The sequence below is a fragment of the Zootermopsis nevadensis genome, unplaced genomic scaffold (genome assembly GCF_977971745.1).
Source record: "Zootermopsis nevadensis isolate Lab colony 2312 unplaced genomic scaffold, Znev_1.0 Znev_ptg000007l, whole genome shotgun sequence".
NCBI classification, from domain to species: Eukaryota; Metazoa; Arthropoda; class Insecta; order Blattodea; family Termopsidae; genus Zootermopsis; species Zootermopsis nevadensis.
In genome coordinates this window covers 10,150,259-10,178,095 of record NW_028259139.1, presented here as the reverse complement: position 1 = coordinate 10,178,095, position 27,837 = coordinate 10,150,259, and the positions used below count along the sequence as shown (strand labels likewise).

At 33.7% G+C, this 27,837-nt stretch overlaps 1 protein-coding gene across 14 annotated transcripts in view; it reads left to right on the top strand.

Annotated features, from left to right (window-relative positions):
• The window catches only part of LOC110826798 (neuronal acetylcholine receptor subunit alpha-7), a 128,074-nt gene extending 100,732 nt beyond the window's left edge, over nucleotides 1-27,342 (top strand). For 2 of the 14 annotated variants that reach the window (XM_022057797.2, XM_087344231.1), the window contains 7 exons: nucleotides 131-206; nucleotides 2,498-2,692; nucleotides 2,847-3,041; nucleotides 4,916-5,002; nucleotides 6,902-6,985; nucleotides 14,505-14,614; nucleotides 17,274-27,342. In XM_022057797.2, the coding sequence (XP_021913489.1) occupies nucleotides 131-206; nucleotides 2,498-2,692; nucleotides 2,847-3,041; nucleotides 4,916-5,002; nucleotides 6,902-6,985; nucleotides 14,505-14,614; nucleotides 17,274-17,792 (1,266 nt within the window). In that variant the 3' untranslated portion in view covers nucleotides 17,793-27,342. The remainder of the gene's footprint in view (nucleotides 1-130; nucleotides 207-2,497; nucleotides 2,693-2,846; nucleotides 3,042-4,915; nucleotides 5,003-6,901; nucleotides 6,986-14,504; nucleotides 14,615-17,273) is intronic. The other 12 variants (XM_022057799.2, XM_022057801.2, XM_087344233.1 and 9 more) reach the window with 11 other exon arrangements.
• Nucleotides 27,343-27,837: the final 495 nt, after the last annotated feature.

Here is a 27,837-nt window from a genome sequence, read left to right as displayed (position 1 = left end):
CCTTATCAACTATATGACGACATACCGAAACCGAAATGTAGTATTAACAAATGAGTGACGTAGCCTTCATCACTGTTTGATGATGGCATTGTCTGGCTTTGTGACTTATTTGTGACGTGTTACATTACAGTTGGACCTACAGTTACAGGATGATAGTGGAGGAGACATCAGTAGCTTCATTACAAACGGTGAATGGGACCTTTTAGGTAGGTACTGTTCCATAATGATGGCTAGAATTAATTTTATTGCATGAACCCCGCAGGTTACATGGTGTATTTGTATGTTAAAATTGTTACAAAACATGTCAGAACATCAAGTAGTTCTTTTTAATTAGTAACCGAGCCTGTAAATATGTAAAAGAGATTAATGGGTCAGGTGTTGTTTTCTGATTTTGGCGTAACTGAGATGTTCGGTTGGGTACATACGCCATCGCGGAAGATTCCCCCATGTGACTAGGCGTTTGGATGGGAATTATCAACGCGGATATTCCACGAGTGGGGATCCCCCATGCGCAAACTCATAAAGGTTTTCATATAAAATGTCCGTTTTCCGATTACGACAAAAATTGAAAAGTGGCCAAGATTAGGTAAATGTGTGCGAATCAAAATATGCCTTTTGATCTGTTTTTCGTAGTAGTTATCCATAACAGAGTATTCGGTGTTCGGTTGTATTCCATTTTGTCGTAAAACTACAATTAAATACGAATTGTATTTTATTAGTATTGACAGTATAATCTAATATTAACGCAAGTTTTATGTTATGTTTACATATTTTAAAATGTAAGCGGAAATTTGAGCAGAGTTTTCATAGGCATATCTGGAAATTATTAATGAGATACGATCCTTCCTTCCTGTTTCTCAAATTAGAGCGACGTAATTAAAAAAAATTTAATTTGAAAAATTACTGCATGAAATTTGAAGATGTTGATGTTATTGTGAGTATTGATTTGTTAGTGAAACTAGTAATTGTATTTTCGTGTTAAGTTAATAATAACCTATTTTGAGTGTATTCTTTTCTAAAGTATAAATGTATTGATCATTTGTTGTTAGTGGGAGTAAATTTATTTTCTCTGTAAATATACTACATTGTTAATAAGAAAATGTCTATGCATGCGTAAATTTCGCTTTGGCCATTCAACTCTTATCATATTTTGGGCTCGGTTCTTAACACGAAACATTGGCAATCAAGATACAGATTATAGGTTCTTATACCAAAATAGTTAAGGGTGGATATCTTGAATTTAAGTTGGACTATTTCTGAACTATGGTGGCTGAATCTTGCTATTAACTAAAAATATGGAATGAATTATAAATTTAGCATATTTTAAAACTTTATTTCAGAAACATTTATGTGCTAGATCTCATTGAATTGATACTGTATTTTGTGAATTCATATAAAATCGGATTTAACTTCTAGCTTTGAAATTTTGCAACAAAACACTGTAATTCTTTTGTTTCGAGCTATGATGAAACAGCTGTGCTATCATACGAACAGAATTGTGCCGATTGGGCAAGCGACATCTGCGAATTTACGCATCAATTTGAGAAGTACGTTTGTTTCTACTGTATTGATTCATTGAGTTTATTTTATTAAAAATATTTACAGTCTTTCTGTATTTGGTTATATTTAAAACTCTTATAGGTTACTATATTTTCAGGAAGGATACAGTAGAAATTATATAATTTAATGTTAAAGATCAGAAACTAGTAACAACAATGTTTTTTTAATTTATGACTACATATCTTTGCTGAATCTGATTCTTAATCAAATGGTGGGGAAGAGCTCGTTGTAACCTAACATACGGCAGTGCACATCATACAAGTAAGTAAATCTTTCTTTGTTACTAAATTCAAGTGTTCGGCTGTCTGGCTGTAGGAAATAGCGAACTTTTTATACGAACGGGCAACTCTTGGTTTGAGGAAAGCCCTGTGGGCGCAGCACCTGTACGGTGGTTTAGTTAACGAGAGTCAATGGAAGGCAGATCTAAAACAATATGGCGTCGGTGACGCAGTCGCGTGCTTGTCTTGTGTAGGATCGAGTCGAAAGCAACCCTTTTAGGTAAATTGGTGGTCCCATCCAAGCATTTCATGGTACGCGGTCCAGACTTTACCCACCACCAAACCCCATGCTATCCCTTCTTCTATTCTTTCTGTAGTTTTAAATTATGGCCATGACAATATGAACTTGAACTCTCAAAATGGCTTTCCTAAAACCACATATAAATAAAGATCAAGATTGGGGCAAAGAAATAAGAATTGGTTGATTTGCCTCTATTCTTTGTGACAACTACATCTTCTGCTTAATTAAACAACGCAATTAAATAAAGATCTGAATAAACATGAACCTCTTAAATCAGTTGATTGGAATTGGAAAAGGCTAACATATGAAGTTATACGTTAAAACATTTTGTTTTCAGTTTCTTTGAACTGGACTTTTCTTCCTTGATGACTTCCGTCTCTTTTCCTGTCCTCTTTCTTTCTTTATTTCTTCATTCCAGGTGTTCCCGGGAAACGGAACGAAATTTATTACAACTGCTGTCCCGAACCATATATAGATATAACTTTTATCATTATCATTCGCCGCCGGACACTGTACTATTTCTTCAACCTTATAGTTCCATGTGTACTCATCGCCTCGATGGCTGTTCTGGGCTTTACACTGCCACCGGATTCAGGCGAAAAGCTATCTTTAGGTAATATTTCTAGTTTAGGAATTCTCTTACGTATTAATCCTCCTTCAGCCACTCTGTTTTGTTTAAAGGTTGGCTTCTTTTTCTCTTACCTATGATTTCTCAAAGTTTTTTATATTCTATTCCCCCCTTCTCCCTTTTTTGTGATATATTTCAGGCATGCCTGGAGAAAAGAACGTAAAAGAATATGCTTGCTGTCCAGAGCCCTACGTAGACATTACTTTCGCCGTGCATATTCGGCGACGGACTCTATTTTACACGGTGAATTTGATCGTTCCTTGCGTTATGATCTCATCTATGACACTCCTTGGGTTCACTTTACCACACGAGTGTGGAGAGAAACTGACATTAGGTACAGTAAAGTTCTGTTAGGAACTTCCTTGTGTCTTGCATTCCTTTGTAACTGTGTTAGCCTGACTGGTCGCGGTGTTACAGCGGCTTCACGTTTCCATTCTGGTATTTGTCGCCATGTTCTACCAGAATACTACTGCTGACACACTGGAAGTTCCTCAGAATATGTCATTTTATTAGTGCGGTTATGTTTCTGTTCAATTGCATTGCCTGGATTTAGGACAGCACTTAAGTTCGCATTATTTTTGTTTAATATGTTTTTATTGCTTTTTTGTTTTGGTTAATTAAGCCCTTGTCCCCTGTTCCCTGGCTTGCTGTGCATGTAATTATGGTTGTACTATTGTGGTATGTTGTCCGAGTCAATTAGTTCTTATCCACAGTGTTGCAGACGTCGGTTATCAGCTGACATCTAGTTTGTTGATGTGATGATTTTACATTTCCCGTTGCTTATCTTATGAAGACGTGAAATGATTGTCTCACAAATATGTCCTTCTTTTCCAGCTGAAATGATTGAATTAGTATTCCATTTGATGATATTTCCTTTTTTTTCCTGTATCTTTGTTCGTTTCTGCCCACTTTAGGGCCACGAGCTTCAAAGGTAATGTGATTAATTTTTTTCATTCCTAATAAATAACTATACGACAAATAACGCATTTAAACTCTATATTTAATTATAATTTATGATAACGTTTAAAATAACTTTGTCACTTATATTTATATGCGATGTTAAATGCTTAAACCGATGTAATTAAAGTTACGTTATGTTCCGGTGCTAGCCAGACAACAGAACTGACGCATCCTTGAAGAATTACTAAAACTAATAACTTATTTGATAAACTTGGCCACATGACAGGTGTTGGAAACATCTTACAATTATTATACTAAATATAAACACGTTCTACTTCAGTAAATGTTGAATCAACGATGAGATGCCGAACGAATTAATCACCGCTTCAGTAAATTGGAAACAACAGTTTATTAGGGACTAATTAAAGAATATCAATTATTGATTACTGATAATAATTAACTCTGTATGCCAACTTAATAACTTACAAGGTTTTCAGGTACATAGTCTGTGTGCACCGCGTAAAACAGCGATTCTCGCTGTCTAATGGCCCGTAACTGAGATGGAGTCACTCAGTGCACACAAACTATCTTTTTTAACAATTTTTGTTCGACATATACCGCTTTGTGCCTACTGGCCTTGGAGCGTGTCCACATAGGCGACATCCAACTTGAGCTATTTCTCCTGACAGAAAAGATGATCGGTTAATTTCAAGTCATTAAAATGATGCTGTACGAAGTTTTGTCAAACTTTCGGTCATATGTCTCAAGTTGGATGAATATTTTAATGAGAAAACTCAGGGTGGGGATGCGGCAATTCGAAATTATTTATGAAGCTCTGTCTGCGCTCATGAATTCTACTTAGAACTTTCAATGGGCGTAAATAAAAATTCTAATATATTTCTAAAGTTTCCATACTATTTTCTGGTAATTAAACATTTCCAAAAAAAAAGTTTAAATGAAAAGAATTGAGTTGACTTGTTGGCATTATTTGATGATTTGTTTTGAGTACGTTTTGCCAAAATGGAATTCATTCGTATATTTGAAATTAATTGTGAGTCAAAAATTAACAGAAACATATGTATGGTAAACGACATATTTTCCCACTACAGTCGTCAAAGTAGCTTTACGTCACCGAAAAAATGAGCAGACATCAGAATAATTTAATGGATAAATAATGCATTTAAATAAAATTTAATGTTTTTGATATCGAATAGTCGCTTCTCCACCTAACCATCGACTCACAGACCCAACACATACAGCATTTTACTTTATGAGCGAGTCCCTTTAATTTCATCTTTCTCCTTCCAGGTGTCACAATTCTTCTCTCTCTGACTGTATTCCTAAACATGGTGGCGGAGACGATGCCTGCTACATCTGATGCCGTCCCTTTATTAGGTAAACGTGTGTGACAAGACACACAACCAGATTGTTTGTGCTTGGGAGACAGAGGGGGTTTCTTTCCGAGTGCATCACCCCACCAACGGGCCTCCACTCTCGCTTCTTCGTCTCTCACGCAACACGTGTTTGGAGTACAGTCAGTTAAGAAAAAAGACAGAAAAAACAAACAAAAGAAAGGATTCGAATTATTCAGAATCTAATTTGAATCAGGTCATTGTTTTGGATCGTAGGAGAAAAAAAGAAATACGATTTACACTTTCATAGAAGAAAAGTTAAAAATCTGACATTGAAATCCATCCCACTTCCATACACCGACTTGTCCACTCACTGTTTTAGCCACTTTAGAAATTTTGCTGTTTCTTCTCCCTGCTTCAACTTTTGTGCCTTCACCATCGCTGATTGTACTGTTACTATTTCTGTCACTCTTCTTGCAAGCTGTCTACTCTTGTTCTAGCAATGTACTTTAATTTCTCGTCCTGTGCATGTCACTTTTCATCACTTTACATTTCACAATGCCTTTTCAGGAAGGAGGTTTCTTTGTCTTACAAATACGTCTTCTTCGAAAGTAATATATAATCTAATCAATATTTGTTTATTTATGTAGGTGAAGTCGATATGTAATACTAAAGAAAATAATATTTTTTTGAAGGAATTTGGATTCTTTCAGATTCACTTTACCCCTGTTTTCTATCGCGTCAGTCTAAACAATCCACGCCTCAACACCATCTGTGAGATGCTGGTTTCATCCCAAACCCAAAACCCTTCCTATTAACAAAGCATTTTATTTATTGCGACTCGAGTCCTCCGTTTGCATTCATTAATACACACACATTCCTTAATTAATAATTTAAGAGATGAAACAACTTCTCTTACTTTAAAGTAATGGAGACACGTTTAATTACAAACTTGGAAAAATTATTATAGATCGCGTTTATTTATAAAGTTAATAATACTAAACAAAATGTCTGGTTTCCGTCTACTATTTAAAAGATGAATTCGTTACAATCTCGTGACTCGCAATAAACATTTAGGTTCATATTCTCATACCTTAGTCATTCATAATAAAATTGCGTTAATGTAATAATATTGGTTGGCAATTAATATTTAATAAGTAATTAATGCGTGTCCAACATAATAAAATTGTAACACGTTTGTCGATTAACACATTCATAACAAATCTCACATTATTATATAACCCAATAATCAAATATATATTTCCTACTTGACTCAACATTTTGGTAGCTCCATAAAAATTGTTTGTATCCATGTGAAATGTTTCACTGTGTTTTTTTTTTTTTGTTAACACCGCGTGCTTTAATTTGTGTTCCCAGCACCCTTAAGTTTATCCCGTTGTCACATGAAATAATGAATTTAGTGTTGTTTTTCCTCGATAAATTGCTTGTACCCAATGACCTCAGTTGTGGATAAAAATATCTAATAGTAATGCTTGTTTCTTCTTGCAGCTAGTAGACGCTATCGTAAGAAATATTATCGTAGGAGCACAAATACCGAGCATGAATGCAGGCACAGAGTGATCTTCAATTCGATTCGTAGAGGCAGAAAGGTAGTTCGCATCACCAGTGTAATACTAGTGCCATCTGTTGAATCGACTGTGAAACTGTCCGTTTCATGTCACATCGGTAGACGCTGCTCAGGAAATACGTCATTCTGCATTCGCCGATCAAGAACTCAATTTCCTGTCAGTGTTGCATGACGTGTTTCCTGAGCGTTGTCAACTAGTGAGAGACAAACGAAAAACTAGTACAATGCTGGTACAGTGAAGACTCTTTTCTGACCTGTTGTAGTATGTTTTCATGTGTGTCACAGTGCCTACAAAATTGCAGTCCGTCATGAAGTTGATTGATTTCACTGTCAGCACTTTTTTTTCCCCCACAGATGTCACCGTTCTTCTTTCGTTAACGTTTTTCCTAAACATGGTAGCCGAAACTATGCCTCCAACATCTGAAAGACCCCTAATAGGTAAAGAAAATAGTCCCTCGTTAATATTACAAATTTGCTACTTGGACTGCAGAGGGATGTGGATTATTAAACACTGGTTTCCTGGCACAGGCGATCGCATAATTGAAAATTAATAATAAAAAATATTTTTCCATATGAACCAGTCCCTCCCTTTAATGTAACAAACATGTAAACAGGATTACCAATTTCTTTTACAGAAATGAAACCTTTCGTCTGTTGAATGTCCTTGATATGGCCCATATGGTTGTCTAGATACTTTGTATAGAGTCATTTGTACAGATTCAAGTATCTGGCAGTCACTGTTTGTCTTTTGTCCCACTAGATGGAACTGTCACACTTTTGTGCGAAGATATGCTTTGAGGAAACTTTTTTAACTTAGGATAAAATGAGTAAAGAAATGTCAATTCGTGTTGTATTCTTGGTGTTTTCTGTGTTACGTTAAAAGTGTGTGAATTTGTTTAGTTTCATGTTTAAATGTTGAATGTTTTTAAAGTTAAACCCAGACCCTTATTTACTGACGTTAACTTACACTCTTGGCGTGTCAGAATCGAACCAAACGTACAGAAATAAGTAATTGTTCATGCGATTCGTAACACATGGTAACTTTATTTTGAATGCATACATGTTTTAACGAATCATGATTTACATTTTAATACAGTTGCATCTTCGAGTACAGTCTGTTTCTGAACACGCTGGTGATAATGAAAATTAGATAACGCTCTTATGAATTATTTCCTGTGATGGAAATAAATCCTATCAAATAACCGCGAATTCTGCTAATTATTGTATTCTTAAGTAGTAAATAATATGTTATTATCTGGTACTCATAACAAGCGAAGTTGATTTTATTTAGTTTTTTTACGGAGAAATATCTGATTCCAAAATATGATTGTAAACAATTTAAAGTTACTACTTTTCAATAAACCTGTAAACCCGGTTAAAACAAGCGAATTTAGGTTGCTATTTATAAGTAGATTTATTCTTGAAATTATCAAAAATCAGTTATAAAGTATTATAATTATAAGATGGCGGTTTTTTATTTGTGAAAATGGTTGATACAATGATTGTTTTCAAATAGAATCGAATTCTTTAACAAATTATATAATTATGTTCGTTCGAGAAGATTGGCGATACAAATGTACTTTTTACAAACGTCCAGACAACGAATGAATGTCATTTTACGACATTCATTCAAGTTTTACAAAAATCTAAAATTTTTCCTATTCCTGTATTAGGTAATATAACAAATTATGTAACTGTCTTCGAAATGTGTTACTAAACCTCTCGGAATTTTACAGTTTACAGTGGAATTTACTGAGGTGTTTGTAATCTTTGTCTGTGTTTTATGTGTCGTTCTCTTTAAAATCGATGTTTATTTTATTTTTTTCTGCATCAATCTCTCACCAGTTTTTTTAAACTTTGCTTTAGTATGCAACCACAGCAGTTATCAACTATTATTTTTTGTTCTTCCATCTATTTCTTCCCTTCATTTTACGTTCTCTTTTCCACCGTGCTTTCATTTCATTTTAAACGTATTATTACTATGATTTTGCACCACCCTGTCCGTATAATGTCAATAATGATTGCTGAATGATATTTTACAAGTGACATCCGTTGGAAGTGATGAGGGGGTACATTTTATTGCTTTAGATGTTGCTGTGAAGAGTTATGTTGGATATACTGCTTATGTTTCAGTGACTGTTTCTTTCCCACCGTTACGTCATTTTGTAATGTTGAGGTCAGTGTTGCGTGCCCCACAAGTTTTGAGCCAGAAATGACTTTTAACCTTGCCATTTGCTTGGGAATGATACATTCTAGTTCATCATTTACTTTTAAATATAACAGTAAATATGTTGCTACGCATGCCATCCAATAACTACACATATTTTAATTTTTTTATATATTTTTTTCATGTCTGCATCAAATTTCGATCTCATATTTATGGACTTACAAGTTTTGTTTTGATATTTCAGCGGGAGATTTTCAACTGACGTCCACAGACCCTCGTTCAGATGGATGTTATTGAAAAGTTGGTTTTGAGTTTGTAACTTAGCTCTGTTTATATTTGTATGTTTATTTTATACGTAAAACTACACATTAGCGACTTAGCATAAAGATTTATTTACGTAATTTGGATGCTTCTCTGTTTAAGCAGAAATGAATCCTCGCACGAGCGTTTTGGATCAACAGAATCTGTTCTGAGAAGTAGATATAACAGCTGGATTGTTATAAATAATAATGATATATCTTCTGATTCTTTCAGTGTCGCCTTGATTTATCTGTGTCGTATGCATTTTGCTTTGTCGTTGTGTATAAAGCATGATATTAACGTGTCCCTAGAAGTAGTCACTAGCTGTTCTGTTCTGCAACACACAATCCCAGTGAATGATTAATTTTGCAGTTTCACGATATTAATTTTTGCTTGGGAATATTTATTTCCAGTTTAAAGTTCCGCACCTTGTATTTATCATTTCCATTTTTTATAGTAAGATTTTTTTATTTTTGTTTTAACGTTCACTGACTTGTCAACACACTTAGTGGAGCCTTCTGTGTTCAGTGTTTGTGTGTTAGATGTTAAGAATTAGACAGAGGATCCTTCGTGCTGTGGTGGTGCAGGGGCGAGGTCTAATAGATGTTTTGTCTGTTCCAGGAGTTACAATTCTCCTTTCCCTCACGGTGTTCCATAACCTGGTAGCCGAGACGCTACCTCAAGTGTCTGATGCAATGCCCGTGTTAGGTATCGGCAGTCTGAGACCATATAAATGTGTGGATTATTCCCAAAACATTGCTTGCCCCGTCCCTCACTTGTGCTGCACTGTTGGATGTATTTTTGATTTTGATACAGCTGTATTCAGTCTTTGCACACAGTCCAAAACTCTCCCGGAGCACCAGTAACTCGGCTCTTACTTGCTTCCACCAGATTCTTAATGTATATGTTTATTCCACTGTAACATGAAATATATTTGTGAAAAATGGTAAAAATTATTACGTAGGATTTGAGATTTTCACAGCGGCGAGTCTGAAGATGGCTGTCTTCTGGGATTTTAAGCCGTGTAGTCTAGTAGAAGTTTACCGACATTTCAGAGGTCAGGGCGATGAATGTGACATTCATCGCCCTGATGATGGAGGCAGTGTGACCTCTGGAACGTTGGTTAACATCGACCAGACTACACAGCGCAACAACCCAGAAGACGGCAATCTTAAAAAATTATTACGTTTCACTAATTGTTTTATTTGTGTATTGATATATGTAAGAGGAAATCTTTTGTTGAAAACAAGGTGTTTTATTTTATTATATATGTTTTTTTTAAAACCATGATATTTGTTACAGAACGACGCATGAAAATCAGATGAGATTTATTGTTTTACAATCAACATATGTTTTAGATTGCGTATGGCTGTTCAGCTTAATTTTTTATTTTCCCTGATCGATTATTCTCATGCTTAAGACTCGCGACTAATCATAATTTTAACATCAAAATGTACATACGAATTTCAATATTCATATTCATGTATCAACGATTTCATTCATTTAATGCATACCTCAAATTTAGTTGGTTAATACGTATTTCAACTCAAATTGTTGTGAACACATTCTGTGTTCATGCTGTATACCATTATTTTGAAACTCAAAATTCTATTTCGCTCACGTGTCTGAATCGGAAAACAATCTGCACTACTTTCTTCCATGTTCCGACTTAAGATAACACGGCTGTTCCTACTTTATTAATAAATTAGCGTTTCTCATAATACAGATTGTTTCTAAAAATCACTTAATTTACTAATTAATTTAAATACGGTAATATTCTATTATATTAAAATTTCGATTTCTTTACATCCTTGACTGTGATGCAATTAGCAACTTGTAACATCGTAACTAACGACATTACAAACTTAATTTTATTTTATCTTATTGATCTTAGGGGTATAGTCTTGCAGAGCTTAGCACTCAGATTCAGGTATGAATTTTTATGAGACACTGTCCTCATTGCCAATTAATACAAACTTTTCGCTTTTAAATGTGGAGTTGAACGATAAACAGCCCATAAGATGCACATACTTATGAAGTTTCCGTCTCAAACATATCTGAAATTAAAGTTCTTCCTGTCTTTTGTTTTTAAACAGGCATACTTCATGTCTTGTGTTATATGAAACAGGCTTACATTTATTGCACTTAAAAAATCCTACCGTGTTTAAAAATGTCATTTAAAGCAGGGCGCCTTTTTGTCCGTCCGGCATTATAAAATATCTTGACCACAGCCCGGATTACTGGTGTTAACGTAAATTATTCTGAAGCGTAGTCTAACGTTCATGTATAGTCGACATAGTAGTTTCTGGCCGTTGGAATTTTCAAGGGGAAGACTAGGAGCGAGTCTCTTTTGCGATTGTATAATGCTGACTGCACCGAGGAGCTTATCGGACTGAACGCCCAAACAAAAGAAAAGCACTGACCGTGCCACCTCAGGTACACAGAGTAGGCCCGTCCGCCAGCTCCGCTAGCTTCTCCACCGGCCAAGAACTACTGCGCCGACTATACCAAATACTAACATAAATATTATCATAATGTATTCGTTCGAAACTTTTGGACTGACAACAAAGAATATGACGTCTGAATACAGCTTTGTCACTAGTTTGGTGTTTGGAGGCGCTACTTAATTTCACGCTCATGTCAATTACGTTTCATTTTGTATTTGGGTATATGCAAGTTACACATATTCATTCACACAGACATACAAACTAAAGAAGAAACACATTTATTTAGCTAATATGTTATTCTCTTCCGAAGGAAGGTGATAAGACTTCCATTTAAGTAGAAGCCTTGTGTCTTAACACGCACAGGGGGAACACTAAACACAAAGGAAGTGGTCAGTATTTTACCAGGATCTTTTCGTTACAGGGGTCACAATTCTACTATCCCTCTCTGTCTTTTCTCTCATGATTGCCGATGCTTTACCGCAGACTTCAGAAGCAATTCCTTTACTAGGTCAGCCCCTATTGTTCTTGGAATGAAACGAAACAAATTCCTACTTGAGTTGTATTTATATTTCTTCCTACTGTTGTTAAAACCTCATATCCTTCCCTTGCTTGTTACTGGCCTGTGGTAAAGGTGACTAATAGAATGAATATATTTATCGCGATTTTAAACACCGCGTTAGCCATAATGATGGCAGTCCTTTAAAACTGATTGATGCTTCAGAGGTGTGTACTGCCTCCATTATCAGGGCGATTAGTCAATTTTATATATTATATAAAATAATAAATACGATTATATTACGATTGACAGAAATTGACTAGACGTCTTTATCGCAACTGTACATTTTTAACGCTTAGGAATATGTGGAGTTACACCTCTAATTCTTAATGAGTACATGGACAACTTTTAACATTTATCGGAAATGTGCCAGACTTATTAATAACCGATTACCCGTAATAAATTTTATTTTAAAAAAATCAGTAGGCATATGACAGTGGTTTGCAGCCTAAGATCACAACTCAGATCACGGTAAAAAAAAAGGTCATACGTAGGGTCGTGAATTTGATATCATCAGAATTATTTTATTTTGATGCTGTAGTGGCCGGAAACCTGGAAGAATTATTCGCTGGTCTGTCCAGAATCGCAATGAATCACTGATACATTTCAACTCTATGTATATTTCAGTTTCATCACGTGATCCTGAAGTGTTGAGAGCTGCTTCCATCTTTACCACAGAGCCCCATATGTTGCTATGCAGAATTTATAGATATCACATAAAAAGACGTGTATTATTGTATGCTGTGTTTAATTTTGCATGACATAGAGACCAAGTTTACGTATGTTGTAAAAAAAAGTGTTTCTCTGCATTGTGTATCTTCTTATAATTGTATCTGTTGATAAATTGGAATGACATGTCTAATCTGATTCATTAAAGCAATAATCTCAAAACCATGAGCCTGTGGGTGCATTCGTTGCCCTTAAAAACTGCTGCCAACTGCTGGAAAAACGAATAAACAACAAAAGAATAAAATACCTGTCTTCCTGACTGTTCAACTGCTACCAATCATTAACCATTATTATAATTATTATGTTTAATAAACCACGTTATTTTACAGATACTGCAGAGGTACTACTTCTACACTGATATCAGCTGACATATTTCAACAAGTGTTTCCTTCACGTTCCTTCCCGCCTTTACCCAACAACTTGAACCAATTACTAAAACTAAATCACCCAAAGATAATGAAATCAAAGTAACAGAAGTCGCATGAAAAAGAATACGATCTCTCATAGCGCCCCTCTGCCTCCAAGTAACAATACGAACGTTATTTAAACTTAACTAAAGTAGATAATTAAGTCTGACATCTAAACTCGATGTGTTTATATATAAAGTGGCATGGATAGATTAAAAAGCGTCCAGGGCATCTCCTTTTGAAGAGCCACAAGTAATCATCCAAGGTAAATCAAGATGTGAATAAAATATTTATACTCTTAGCTGAGTAAAATAAACACATGTAGTTAATATTTGTATGTTGTAAATGAACGTTTCTATTCTTTCGTTGTTACTAAAGTATAAACTTCTCTCAAGTTTATTATACATAAATTTCATTTTGCTAAATGGAATCTGGGAGGCAATTAAAAGTCAAGAAAATGAACACAGAGACTTGATAGATGCACTCTGAAGTTATTACACAAATTCTATAAGTAATTAATTGAATTTGTTCTCCTTTTTTAACTTTTAATATTATTTGATATAACAATACGATAAGTTTATCACAAAAAAATTGTTACACTACGTACATTTCGTAAATATCGATGATAAAAAATAGTCGATGTAAAAGTCGTATACCGATTTGTACTTTGTCTTATACAACTATATATTTTGCCATTATTTTTCGTAATATTTTGTTCTCATTCACATGTGAAGTAGGGGTACCGGGAACCGATATGAATAAAATTATATTGACAGCCACTTTAGATCCGCCTATATCAAAATTTTATCCACATCAATATACTATTATTGTAAATAAAAACATCAAAAACCTCTCTTCATAATAATTTATTTGCATCGTATAAATTATCAGTACAAAAGATTCTGCAGATTATTTTAACTCTCCCAGATTCCAAATCATCAGCGTCTTTGTCACTGTGCTGAACTATGACGTTAATGATGATGCGAAGTTTCAGCACGTGTGATATAATTGTTCTATACACATTATAAAGCATCCAGATTTCGTACTCAATGCATGGCTTTAATGTTCATAGTAAATACAAATTACTAAATGACTATATGACAATATATGTATCTGTAATATATTCTCGTGTAAATATTGTATTTATTGTGTAAAATGCACGAGGTAAAGGCACACTAATATGGTAAATGATCTGTGAACAGGCATGATGAATTAAATCACACTTGACTGATGAAATGATATTATCAGCCTGATCTTTATGTAGCTTGTCATTAAAAAATATAGAAATTAATATTTTAATACACTGCTGATATAAAGGTATACTTATCTTTACATGTGATTTCAATTTCAGGTACTTATTTCAACTGCATTATGTTTATGGTGGCTTCCTCAGTAGTTTCAACTATTTTGATTCTTAACTACCATCATAGAAATGCAGACACACACGAAATGTCTCCTTGGGTAAGTTCAGATACATTCCTACAAACTTGTCTGTAACTTAATGAAATATAATCTTATTTAAATAGTCTGTAATTCTTCAGTCGGTAAACAAATCCCATTTTATTCGGAACACAAAAATTGATTACTGTCTTCACAATATAAATATTATTGGATTCAATTCAAATCTTCATAAGATCCATCTTATTCCCTGTTCCCCCTCTAAATGTATATTTAAAGAGTTTCCTGGCTACATTTTTATTGGCAATTTTCGTTTCGTGTTGTATATTATTTTGTTTATTGGCTACGATGTTCAAGTCAGAAAGTACTCGGTACCCTTTATTCCTATTTGTTTCATATTTATCTATTTCCAAATGACTTACGCTTATAACACATTCTCTATGCTACATGAAAGTAAATATTTATGCAGGGTCGTGCTAGTATAACCCGTCTGACCACGTAGTGCCGGTGACGAATTGCGGAAACTGTTGGCTGGTGACGTAAGGCTCCGTACTGTAAATGTAGTCGGACAGGGTATAACAGGTTGTATCGCTGCCGGTCGCATTTCCTGATTATGTGTGTCTGCCTAGGGAGGTGAAGGACAGGGTCATTTGCCACATCTTTCCCGATCCACAATTCATGGTCGTCAACTTTACATTCCTTCAGAATTTGATTCAGCGTATTATAAACCGAATAAATGGCATCGTCCTAGTGACAAAGCCATGAGTACTCAGTACAAGCCTCGGAGATATGTCTTGCCCCGAGCAGGATTTGAACCCAATATCTCGTTATATGAGCAAGCCATTGTCGTTTGTAGTTTCAAAAACGCAGCCAATGTAATAGGCGTTTGTCATTTCATGATAGTTTGAATCGTTCTTTTAAGAAAACCTGTTTATGGAAAGTAGTTACCTTGAAGTGTCAGAAGATGGCAGGAGAGTATAACTTCATTTCTACTGTGAAACACCAGAAGTATTAAAATGAGGCTCCTGTTCGTGAAATCTTATAATTGACGTGGAGATGGTTAATTTTAATATACTTTATTGTTTAAATTTTGATTATTATAGCACACTTGTGAATAATGGTTTTAATTTCTGTGATAAAAATAAATTTACTATCGTATACAGAAAACAATCATTTAAAGACTAGTGGTAATTATATGTACCATCAATTTCTTTAAATATCAACATTGCATTTTTATCGCAGTAGATATATATTTCATATGATTTTCACAATATAATTTCCCTAAACAGCATTAACAAATTGATCTTTTGATCTTTGTAATATCGATTCATTGCGTTTTCTTTGCGGTACAGGCTGGAATCTAAAAAAATAATTTAGACGAGCTTCTGGCTTCAGATTGTTCACTTCGATTGAAGTTGGTCGGGTTATTCGATGGGTCGACCATGCAGCCACGCCCATTCCATATGGATTCGTCTGGAATCTCAGACGTATTGATTCGCTGTGTGTGTGTGTGTGTCTCTTACTGCAGTAGACGCATGCACCAGTCAGCTCAGCGCGACCCACATTCAAAATCCAAAATGTTCAGACCGTACGGCCTTCAAAGGATGTTACTTCGCGTAATTGCGCCAGTGACCTACTTTTAAGATCGAACAGAGAATGAATTAGACGGAGTATCTCGATTTAAATACCTATTGCTTTGCTCAAGGAAAATACTTTGCCTTATTTGCTGAGTGAAGACTTTCTTCTAATTCCTTTGCTTCATTATTTTACTCATTTATTTAATTTCCTTTCTGTCCATCTATCCATCCATCCAATCACACTTCCTACTTAGCCTACGTTCCTTCCTTAAGGAAGGTCTTATGGCTTTACCATGCTGCCTGTCCCAACCTTTTAACTCCAAAACGAATTGAGCAGTTTTCAAGGAATTTAGTACGGAGATTGATTATAAACTTACTTCTGAATTGTGAAAGACACGTTGTTTTATGAGTCAGCACTTAACATACATGGCGACTGCGCGTGTCTTTGGGGTTATAAAATATTAAATTTGGCAAATTGATATTCCCAATTGTTTCGAATAATAATAAAAAGCAAGTTTTTATTAACATTGGGAAACAATAAAATCATTGTGACAAGGGTATAATTCTATCTGGTGACAATCTACACACTAGCTCAGTACACGAACACTTTAGCTAAACTGCAAGCTGATTATTTTATTTACGCAGAGGAATTTTAAAAATTGAAATTCTTATCTCGTTTGCTGCTTTATGTAAAAGTTCAATACATGCTACTGAGTTCAAAACCCTGCCTTAAAAAATTAAGTTTTCTACGTAAGAATTTTCTCTTAACAGCTGCTGTAGGATAAAATTTTAAATAAAAATTTAACTCTCTACTAATCAGTACTCATTTTAATATATTTTATATTTGAACACGTGTTATGTTAATTTGTCGTTTTTAATAAGTATAGTTAAAGACGACGAAAATTTGCTGTTAGTTTTAAAAATAACAGCGCTTAGGTCCAAGACAAGAAAAGAAAGGTTGTTTCTCCGTGTAATCTGGTAGAAGATTACCGACGTTTCAGAGGTACTTGCTGCCTTCATGTTTAATTCCAGACTACGGCGAAACACCCCAGAAGACGGCATTGTTTATAGTCGCCGCCGTGAGAACCTCAAATCTGACTGATGTATGTGCATTCAGCTGATGTGAATTTGTTCATCTGTTTAAGATAAAAGCGATCTTCTTACACTGGCTGCCTTGTATACTGAGGATGAGTCGCCCAGGGGCGGAATCGGATTCTTCTCGGAAGACAGCGCAGAAGCGCGAGATGGAATTGAAGGAGCGATCTTCCAAGAGTCTTCTCGCCAATGTGTTGGACATCGACGATGATTTCAGACACCACCCTGGGGCCCTGCAGACATCGAGCGCTGTTTCTGCAACGGGATACCTTCGAGGTTCCCACGCGCACCACGACGATGGAGGGGGCGGTGGTGGAACTCTCCTACATGGGGGCAGTGGGAATTCTTCTACGTGCCTCGGCCCTCACCGAGAACTTACCCTGATCCTCAAGGAACTCCGCGTGATCACAGACAAGTTGAGAAAAGAGGATGAGGCCGCAGAAGTGACGAACGACTGGAAATTCGCCGCCATGGTGGTTGACAGATTGTGCCTCATTATCTTCACGCTGTTCACAGTAATTGCAACAATTGCCGTGCTGTTCTCGGCGCCACACATCATCGTGACATAATCGCCGTTTGTTATCTTTATTCATTATTGTATAATATTGGTAAATTTGTGCATCCCTGACAGGTTAGCATCACACCAAATCAAGTAGGGACTCGTGGTGCTAAGACCTGACTCGACTTGACTCACGAAACGGACGACAGATGACTCTGACCGGTAGGGGATAACAAGATATCTTAGAAATAAATAGCTAGAAATTGAAACTAGAGGGGAGATATTTATAAAACAGATGACTATCAACTTGCGCGATACAACGATTGGTTGTATTGTTAGCTACAATCCAGTGACTTGTTCGTAGTTATTATATAAATAAATTATTAATGTGTCACCACTTTATAAGAGAAAAAGTGTGTGGTTTTCACGAATCGCAATACAATAAATTTAGGTTGTATTGTTCGTATTTCTCGAGAACACACAATACAATAACTAGATATTGTTGAGCTTTGAGAATTTTGGTTGTGAATAAATGGTTGATTGTTCTTTTACATTTTATGAACGGGTTATCAGATGATTCTTCCGCGCATTTATATTGCTAATAACAAGTACGGACAATGTTAACTGAATCTTTTTTGTGAGGCTATTCAATCGAGTCATCGTTTTGATGACTTTTTTAATAGATACGTTTTTTATTGAAACAATGAACTAGGAATTGGTATTTCATATAAGTACCAGAACAAGTTAGTAGGACGATTCGTAGCCGATGTTTACATTGTAATTGAACATCACAGTCTGTAGTTACGCTGTAGAGACATGCATTATAAAGTTGTTCACATTTTTTGTAATGAGAGTGAATCTGATATTTAACTACACATACCGTCAAGCTAAATGTGAATCAGAGTGGTTAATAATTTAAATAATTACAGTTTCAAACACGCGCTGAATGACGTTTACCGATATGTGTACAAGTCAGACAAGTTACTGATCATTCGTGTAATTACGTACAGACAATAGATCTAACCTATCAAGTTTTCATTGTGCCTATCATATTCAGAGGTAACACGCAGTGCAACAGTGTTTTGTCATTTTATATTATACTGACGAAGTCATCTTGTCTTCAAGTAATCATTAAAGTCATCTTCTACCAGAGTAAGTTCTGTCTTACGTATTGTTTTAGATCGGCTTGGTATTATAAAAAGTAAGGTTATGTTACATGTTTTAATTCATATCCACATATTTCTCATCTGTTGAGAAAGAATCCAATGTAGCAATGACTATCACAAAGTGACTTTGTTCCATGAAGCATGAATACTAAACTGGAATATGCAGTAGCATGTAGTGTCGTGGTGAAGTCCTGAGTAATTTTTAGGTTAGGTTTAAAGTGAATCTTTGATCGTCATCGAATAAAACATGAGTATTGAACTGCACAGGCCAATGAATCGAGCCTCGTTAGCCCACGACTTATTTTACTAATCTATTACGCTGAACAGAGGGATAAATGCGAAATGCTCATTATATTAAACGTTGATGCTGAAACAATACTAAATAGGAAGTCTGCAAGTGAAAATCTGCCCTTTATTTCCATATAAATAGTATCGTAATATATTCCTGTGCCAAAAGTTAAATGAAAATTAATTTCTCATTTATGGTGACCCACGCTCAATGTATGATATCTTTAGAAAGTGATACATGTAGTTACTTCTAAAGCATAGTATTTAATTTTATTATTAAACAATTAAAAACAGTAAAGGCACTGGTAAAGCTATATAGGAATAACAGAAAGATAAATGTATTTCTAACCTATCAGTGGCGGTGTTATAGGTGATCAGTAGAAAATTGTAAATGTCTGTGTCTTATATGAGAATTCCAATGTTTAACCTGGAAATTTTAATCTGAAATTATGTCTTCAAAAGAAGTGTCTTAACAGGCAATGGTCTGTGAATGACCAAAATGTCACCAGACAGTCCTGTCGCTTAACAAAAATGATCTAAATGGATCTAAATGGGAATTGGGGATTTTTCTATGCCCTTCTGTAGACAAATGGCTAGTTAATTTGGGCAGTCTAAAGAACAAAGTGAGATTTCAGGTTCTTATGGCAACAGTCTTGAAGACAGGTGTCTTCACGGATGTTTGACAGGCAGTATGATAATGATGGAGGCAGTAACCCCCTCTGAGACATATGTTTGAATCTACCAGACCACGTCTTACATAATCCCATGGTAAAATCACTTTAATCTATTGTCCATATGCTTTTTCTTAAAATAATGTTCTGTGTACCCACTATTGTAGTTTAAGATTTGCCGTAATTGTTTCCTGAAGTTGTCCGACACTCACTGCAATAAACTTCTATCAGTTCTTTTGACATCTTCCATAATTCGATTTTTTTAGAATTTCAGTTGAATGAGCATAATTTTAAACACCTTGGTCCTTTGGTAGTCTAAGAAGTCGAGAGCTAGGTGTTTAGCAAAGAGACTGTGCTGATCTCCAAATTTTGAAATCAGATGGCATGGAAACTTTCTCTACAAAGTACTAATTATATCTCTTGTATTGACAATAAACTGCTTTAAATAAATTTCCTAATAATTTTTTTAAAATTTATTAGCCATTTGCCTTCAGTAGATCACTGGGAAATACTCTGTTTCATTGGAAGATTCTTTATATCCACCTGTTAAAGTAAATTAGTGTAGCTTTAGTTAATTAAATTTTACCCTAACACACGCAGTCCAAATATTTATTTTGTCAATTTATTTATTTTACAGTTCCACATTTTTGTACCATTTTTTTAAGAGTTTTATCATATAATGCAGTCTTCAAAGTACATATGTATGTAGTTATGTGCTTTGAAAACACTTATATAAACTGATAAAGAAGAGAGATAATACATGGGAACACAAAAATAGATTTTACCACTTATATTCAAAATTGTGAATAAATTTGGGTTATTAATTAATTAAATAAATCCAAGATTAAAAAAATTGCTTGATGCATGATTTATATCCCCTTTGGTAACGTGGTAGATCTAGATGATAATGTATGTCAAAATCTAGAGTATAAAAGCTAATAAGCTTGTATGTTTCAGGAACAATCATCGTAGTATTCAACAAATCCAGTAACTTCAATATAAAACTATAAACATAAGCATGATAATATATTACATGGAAGTCATAAAGATTTTGAAATGAAACATTGAACACAGTCAAGCGTAACAAAAAGCAATTAGGCTCTATGTCACGTTTTACTAAAGACAAAATATATAATTCAATTGAATTTGTATATCCTAATATTTCTAGAGAAATTTACATTATAATTGGTGATATTTCCATTATAAATTGTGAAATTACTTTTGAACTACATATATTGACATTCTATAAATGATCATATTTAAATCAACAAAAAATAATTTTTTTTGTGATGTAGTTACATTATCACTAACAGATTTGTCAATTTTATTAATATCTTCCATTAAGCATTTATTATAATGAGATACTCCCTTGTGTAGTGAAACAGGATACGGGTTGGGATCATGTTCCCCTGACCATAAGTATTTACTAGTGACCATATATACATGAAAATAAATTAATTTCGGGCTGTGAAAAGCACAATTATCTGACACCGAGTATCTTGCCACTTTTGGGACTTTAATATATTTAAAGTAGGTATTTTCTTTACTCTCTAAATAGAAAGGAAGAACAAAATTCAGAATAAAATTTTGATCTATCCAAGACAATCAGCAGAGTATTTAAGGAAAATATGTTAAAGGTCATAATTACCATTCAGACTCAATAATTAGAATACTCACCACAGACTTGTTAGATATTTATTTAAATTTAGGTTTTGTAACACCCATACCACCGCCCCAAAAATTAATTTTATTGTTTGCTTTATCTAGTAAATGGAAGGACCAATTCAAATCCTTAACCGAATAAATTGTAGCTGAAATAACTCATATTCAGACAGATAAATTCAATCCACATCCTTACGCCATTTTCTTTACACATTTGTTTTAATATTATGTTTATATCCGCTTCTAGGTTTTTAATATAAAAGTACTGTATAAACCCAAGCAAATATTTAATATATTTACAGATTACTAAAATGAAAATAAGTTCTGAAACAAAGTTACTTCAATTTTCAATAGCCTGATGGATTCAAAAGTTCTTCTGTAATTATTTGTAGTTTTGAAGGTTTACTTCAGTTCTTCCAACTGAATACCAGAATACAAGTTTGAATTATAAATTAAAACTCTTTTTCAACATTTCCTCCCACTTCATTAATCATTATGAGTTTTTCATCCATCCGGTCCCTTAGCTTCATAAATGGAAAACATGTATCAACAATTTATATGGCAACAAACTTTCTAATCAACCCAAAGTACTTAAAATCTTGGAGATGTGCCTGATTATGAGGCACTTTGATTACATTATTAAATATATCAATAAAACGTTACATTGATAGCGGTATTTATTTTTCAAAGGATATTTCTGGGCTGTATAAATATGAGTTATTCAGTCTATAATTAAGGTCCTTTTGAAGCAAGGAGCAAAATTAAAGTTGGGAACTATAATATATTACATAATAATAATTAGAATTTTTTACTCAATGCATTTTAATGTGTAAACTCTTTCACATTTCTAACGTTAAATGTGTTACATAAGGGCGCTATATATTAGAATCTCTATTTCTGTGCCAAATTGTGTGCTGAATAATACATTCAGGCATCTGAATATTAAGATTTTGGCTATATTCATAATGTATTCAAATACAATTAACATACTGCAACTATGAAAACATGGACAATTTACCCTTCTTTACTTACAACAGTCAGTATATTATTCGTGTCTGCTCCGCGACAGTAGTAGCCAAACACGATCTGAATTACTTGTCTAGCGACAGGCATGCATTATAACTGTGCCATAATACATTTGGTCATATCACAATTATCAGCATATCATAGATTGTATCCTGTTCCAATTAGTTCAAATTTGAGCATAGGTGTTGTAAAATTATTGTAAAATTCAATTACATTCTAGATTGATATTTTCTAGTATGCATATTGATTCAAAATCACAAAGGATCATTGTTAAATTTAGTTATGTTATGCCCCAAACCATATGTTCAAGTATACATGATGCCACAGAAATAAAGTAAATTTCTTTTTTTCTTGCTGTCAAAATGTTGAGATTTCAGAAAAATATTATTGGTTGACATGACAGTTTTCTTTTGATGCAAGTTTGATCCTCTCTTATAGGAGTAATTCTACTATTATGATGGAACGTAGTTGGTTCTGACAAATTTCATAACGCGTATGTCTAAATTTTGCGAAGATCTATCGCATGCACACAAACTGTTTCCATTCATCTCAATCTTTGGAATCTTATTAACTATAAATTCCATCTGTTCACTATTCCATTATGGAATGCTAATATCACCTCTACTAAAGATGAATTACGCCCTTTTTTATTCGTGAAGGCACACATTCAAAGGCATTTTATCGACACATTGAAATAGCGAATGCTAAAGGTTACTTTTTTGTTGTCGCTTGTGGTCTTCTCAGCTGTGATGCCATGTACCAACATTCTGGAGAAAGCTGAAGATATTTGGGATATAAAATGAAATTGATACGTTCCTCCAAAAACACCAGAGCCGTACTGCAACGACTCAGAAAACTACGATTATGATTTTGAATGCTTTGAAACACTCACATTTCATATGTTTTCATTTAATGTTGTTGTATAATTTACATTATATTTAATAAGTTCTACTAACAATGATTATGCCCTTTTCTGCCAAATCTTAGTATTACAGACCATAAGAATTGCTCGTCGGATAGGGAGAGAGGTCATATCCCAGATTAGAAGGGGAAGGTATGGAAAATTAACTGTTGTGTACAGTAAAGTACTGTCTTAGCTTATGTATGAATTAAATGCAGCACAAAGCTAGTTTACATATTTTGGACTGTGACAGATTAAACAGTGCCCGTGTTATTACCTTTTACAATTTACTTTCAGGGAGAGGTTTACGAGAGTTGAACAATAAAAGGTTGATACAGTAATTTTAACCAATGAGTTATATTGTAAAATTCAGTTTTAATTCACATTGCTTCAGTTTATGCCTCTGCATAATTTATATCTTTGAGGATGAAAATTTTACCGAACAAATCGTGTGATAATAACAGTATTGTCTTAAAATCCTCTAATACTATGAAGAAAAATATTTGCCAGCCATTTTTCCATGTAATTACATGGTCTGCAAGTTACAAGTTTGCAGTTTGAGATAAAATATAAGAAGTGCATGTCAACTGTCAGTTTCTCAGTTGCATGTGGACACTGTAGGAGTGTTCTAGCTCCATGCATATTAACAGCTTTCATTTATCTAGAAATGTTGGCATCAAACAGATGTAAAAGATGTCTTATAATGAGGTGTCATTTTAAAAAGAACCTACATAAATTGGTATATAACATAATTATGTGTAAGACTTTTCAGTTACAGTATTAACATGTTCATATATGTCTACATTTCACATATGTTTCTGAGTAGATGGGCATGTCGTATAGCGGTATCGTCTAGCGGGTATATTTGACCCACATGGAATGGTGAAAATTATCTTTCAGGAAATTTAGCTGTAATATTAAAGCATCTTGTCACGATATTGAATATTTATATTTATTCTATGACCTGTCATTGCAAACTTTTTTTAATGTATGTTACATTGCAGTGTAATATAACATTCACTTATAAAATTATGTATAGAAGTTTCGTATAACAAGCATCATCGTCGACTACGACATTCTCACAAACTGAAATGCATGACAAAATCAGACGTCGTATCAGATCAGCCACACATCTACAGGCTGCTTGTCCAACATGTAAGTTGCTCAGTAGAGTTTGAAGAATTAAAAATTAACATATTTTCTGCGTCGTGAACATGTTAATCACTGAGCAAAAAATAATTGTACTTAAAAACTACTATGGCCAAAATATATAATGGAATGTTGCATGTATAAATACAAAGCCTAATTATATATGCAACACCAAATTTTCATTTATAACAGCATTAGTCTTTTGTTATATTTTAAAAATGACCTTTGTATAAATCTTTGTGATTTTCCCTGTTGTTACAATGAGAGATTTAAGAAAACTTTGAATAATCTTTCCTTCTCTTGAGTGTAGTTACTGTTATTTCTCTAGGAAAAAGGAATTCGCAACATATTCTGAGTGAAAGTGTGGAAATTAATGGCAGAACAGAAGTAAAAATGTTTTAAGAAGTACAATTAACTTTTTTAAATAAGAAAGTAAATAGTGGCCAGAATGTGTGTCATCCTTCTTATTAGATAGTGACCATCATCGTCATTGCTCTGGGATTTTGTACAGTCTCCATGGATCTGTTACAACAGTACTAAAAGGTGCAACTCAAAAAAGTACTCAAGTACATTTCGCTATGGCTAATTACCTTCAAAATGTTCTGCCTTAAAGGCTTCATATTCTTACAAAGAAATATAACTTGTAATTATATTCAATATTTAAATTTCTGTAACCATTTATGCGCTATTATTTAAACTGTAAGAAAATTTATACTTTCATAACAATAGCTATATTAAATTTACCTAAATTTATCAAAGGAGTTTGTTTGTATTTTAAGTAAAGAGCACGTAACTTTGTTTCAATAAAATTTGTGTTATTTAAATTGGAACAAATTTAATTTAATACTTAATTGTATTGTACTCAGAAGGATACAAAATAGTGAGACAAATTATTATATTTCAAAGTATTTTACATAAATTTTTTGACAAATTAATTGTTTAAAAAGCCTTATTAAACACTGCATATTGGTAGCCTAAGAGAACAGATGTAATCACCTTCGTAGTCGTACTTTTAACTATTATGAACTTGATTTATTTTCAGTAATATTTTCTCAGTTTCTAATTGTAATTTTTTGTAATCATTACTTGCAAAATTATATACATATTTGTATTTCTCCATGCAAATAAATTATCAACTAGAGTTCTGTACAATGCAGTGAGAATGTCTCGTAACTTTTACACTAAATTACAAGTTTGTTTCACATGAACCACAATTTCAGTAAATATAATATGAATTTAGTATTGTTAAAGTTAAAGTTAAAGTTGAGTTTAACGCAGTCAGAATCCAGTAAAGTGTTGAGTGAAGCCTTATGTCAGGATTGAGGTTATGTTAACTTGCTGCCTTGTTGGGGCATTCCTATTTCTCAGGCAGTGGAGTAGAGGAATTTTGGTAGAATAATAATTTGCATGGGAAAGTTGAACTACCCTGAGAAAATTTTATCTGAATATCATCGTGCCCACAAAACCAACACGACTGCCCTTGGAGTAGCCCCATGAATTAGAAACGAAAGCTTAGTATCTAACAGTCAGAGGTGCAGCACATCTAAACTATTAAAAGATAAAATGAATTTATATATATTCAGTCTTCCAACTTGAATTATAGTTTATAAACATATTTACCTATTACAGATACCCAATTTATACAAAATTACTTTAGGTAAAATATTTAATAATTTTTATGTTTATCAAACTTGCATACATAAAAGATAAAATTGAGAATTTTATCAGATTAAATTTTCAAATTATAACACCATTTCGAGTCTGTATGATTTTAAAATAAAAATGTGATTACATCGATGAAAATATATCGATTAATCGCAATTTAAAAGATATTTTAAATTTTATTCCTGTGTTGTCTAGAAGATTTATGTTTTAAAAAAAATATTATTTTTTTTTTTGAAAGCTGGTAGTGCCGAGTGTGTTACATCCTACAGGTAGACGTACGAATTCCCAGAATCAACTTGACCTGTTTCTCTGCGACAATCTTTCTTCATTTTAAACATTCATGGTGCTGAGTCAGCTGTTGCATTCACATCAGCTGACTATAATATTTACTGTAAGTTAATGATGATAATGGGTCACCAAGAATGATCACACATGCTGTTTGTCAGTGTTATTTATGTAGATGATATTAAATAATTTAAAAATAAACACAGAGATAGGGACTTGTTAAATACTATATGAAAGTATAAGATACCAACCGTGAAATCACCGCGTTTCCGTCGGTGAGATACTTATATAATGTCTGTATGATATTAATATTTATTACATATATTATTCATGAGAAAAGAAGGGTATGTAAAATAAAGCCTGTTATTTTAATTGCAATTAATTCAAAGTTGCATGAGAACACAAAATACAATTCGAAAATATTTCGAATTAAGAACGCCTCTTTAAAACTGACTTTCTACTTGAATGGATGTTAATAAATAAACCAGTCTGTTGTAACAGAAGATATCACGTGGCCATTATCTTATGAATAATCTGACTATAAGGCTTCTTTAATTATAATTAGGCTTCTTCTACTGTAGATGTTTGTAGGTTAAAATATTCGCAATTCTGATTGCATGATATATATATACATATATCTGTAATGATACTGTCTTTCAGGTTTCAACATCCAATTGCTCATAGTGTTACCCTGTAAGAAATTTTGAGAAAAGATTGTTATCATAAAACAGTAATAAAAAATATATTACACTGTAATTATAATGTAAAATAACAACAATATTATGAAAATATATTAATTAAAGCATACCAGTCTACATAGAGACACATGTCACTTAATATTTGCCTCAGATATTTGTATTCAGTTAATTTCGATGAAGTATTGATGGTCATCTGAAATTTATATTGGCGATTACATCCGTCAATAATACGAGTTCCATAACAGATCTAGAATCGAGTATCCACGCGTTATTATAGCTCATACGGTGAGTTTAAATAGATTGAGAATTTTACTGTCATTCTAACACACAACTTGTAATATTAAATATTAAAATAATTTCTTTCAGATTTCCTACATGAAAAATATCAGATATACTTGCAACATAACAACTATAAGCATGTCTTGAAGATTATTTGTAGTTAGTTTTCCTACACCCAGAAGATAAGATTGCAGCGGGTACATGGTTTAAGGTGTGCATTGTCACTGGTAGAGCAAACGGATTCAAATCCTTTATGCATTTTTCAATGCCACTGTGAAGGTTATAAAAATTATCCTGTGCAGGAAATATATTTCTATATATTTTG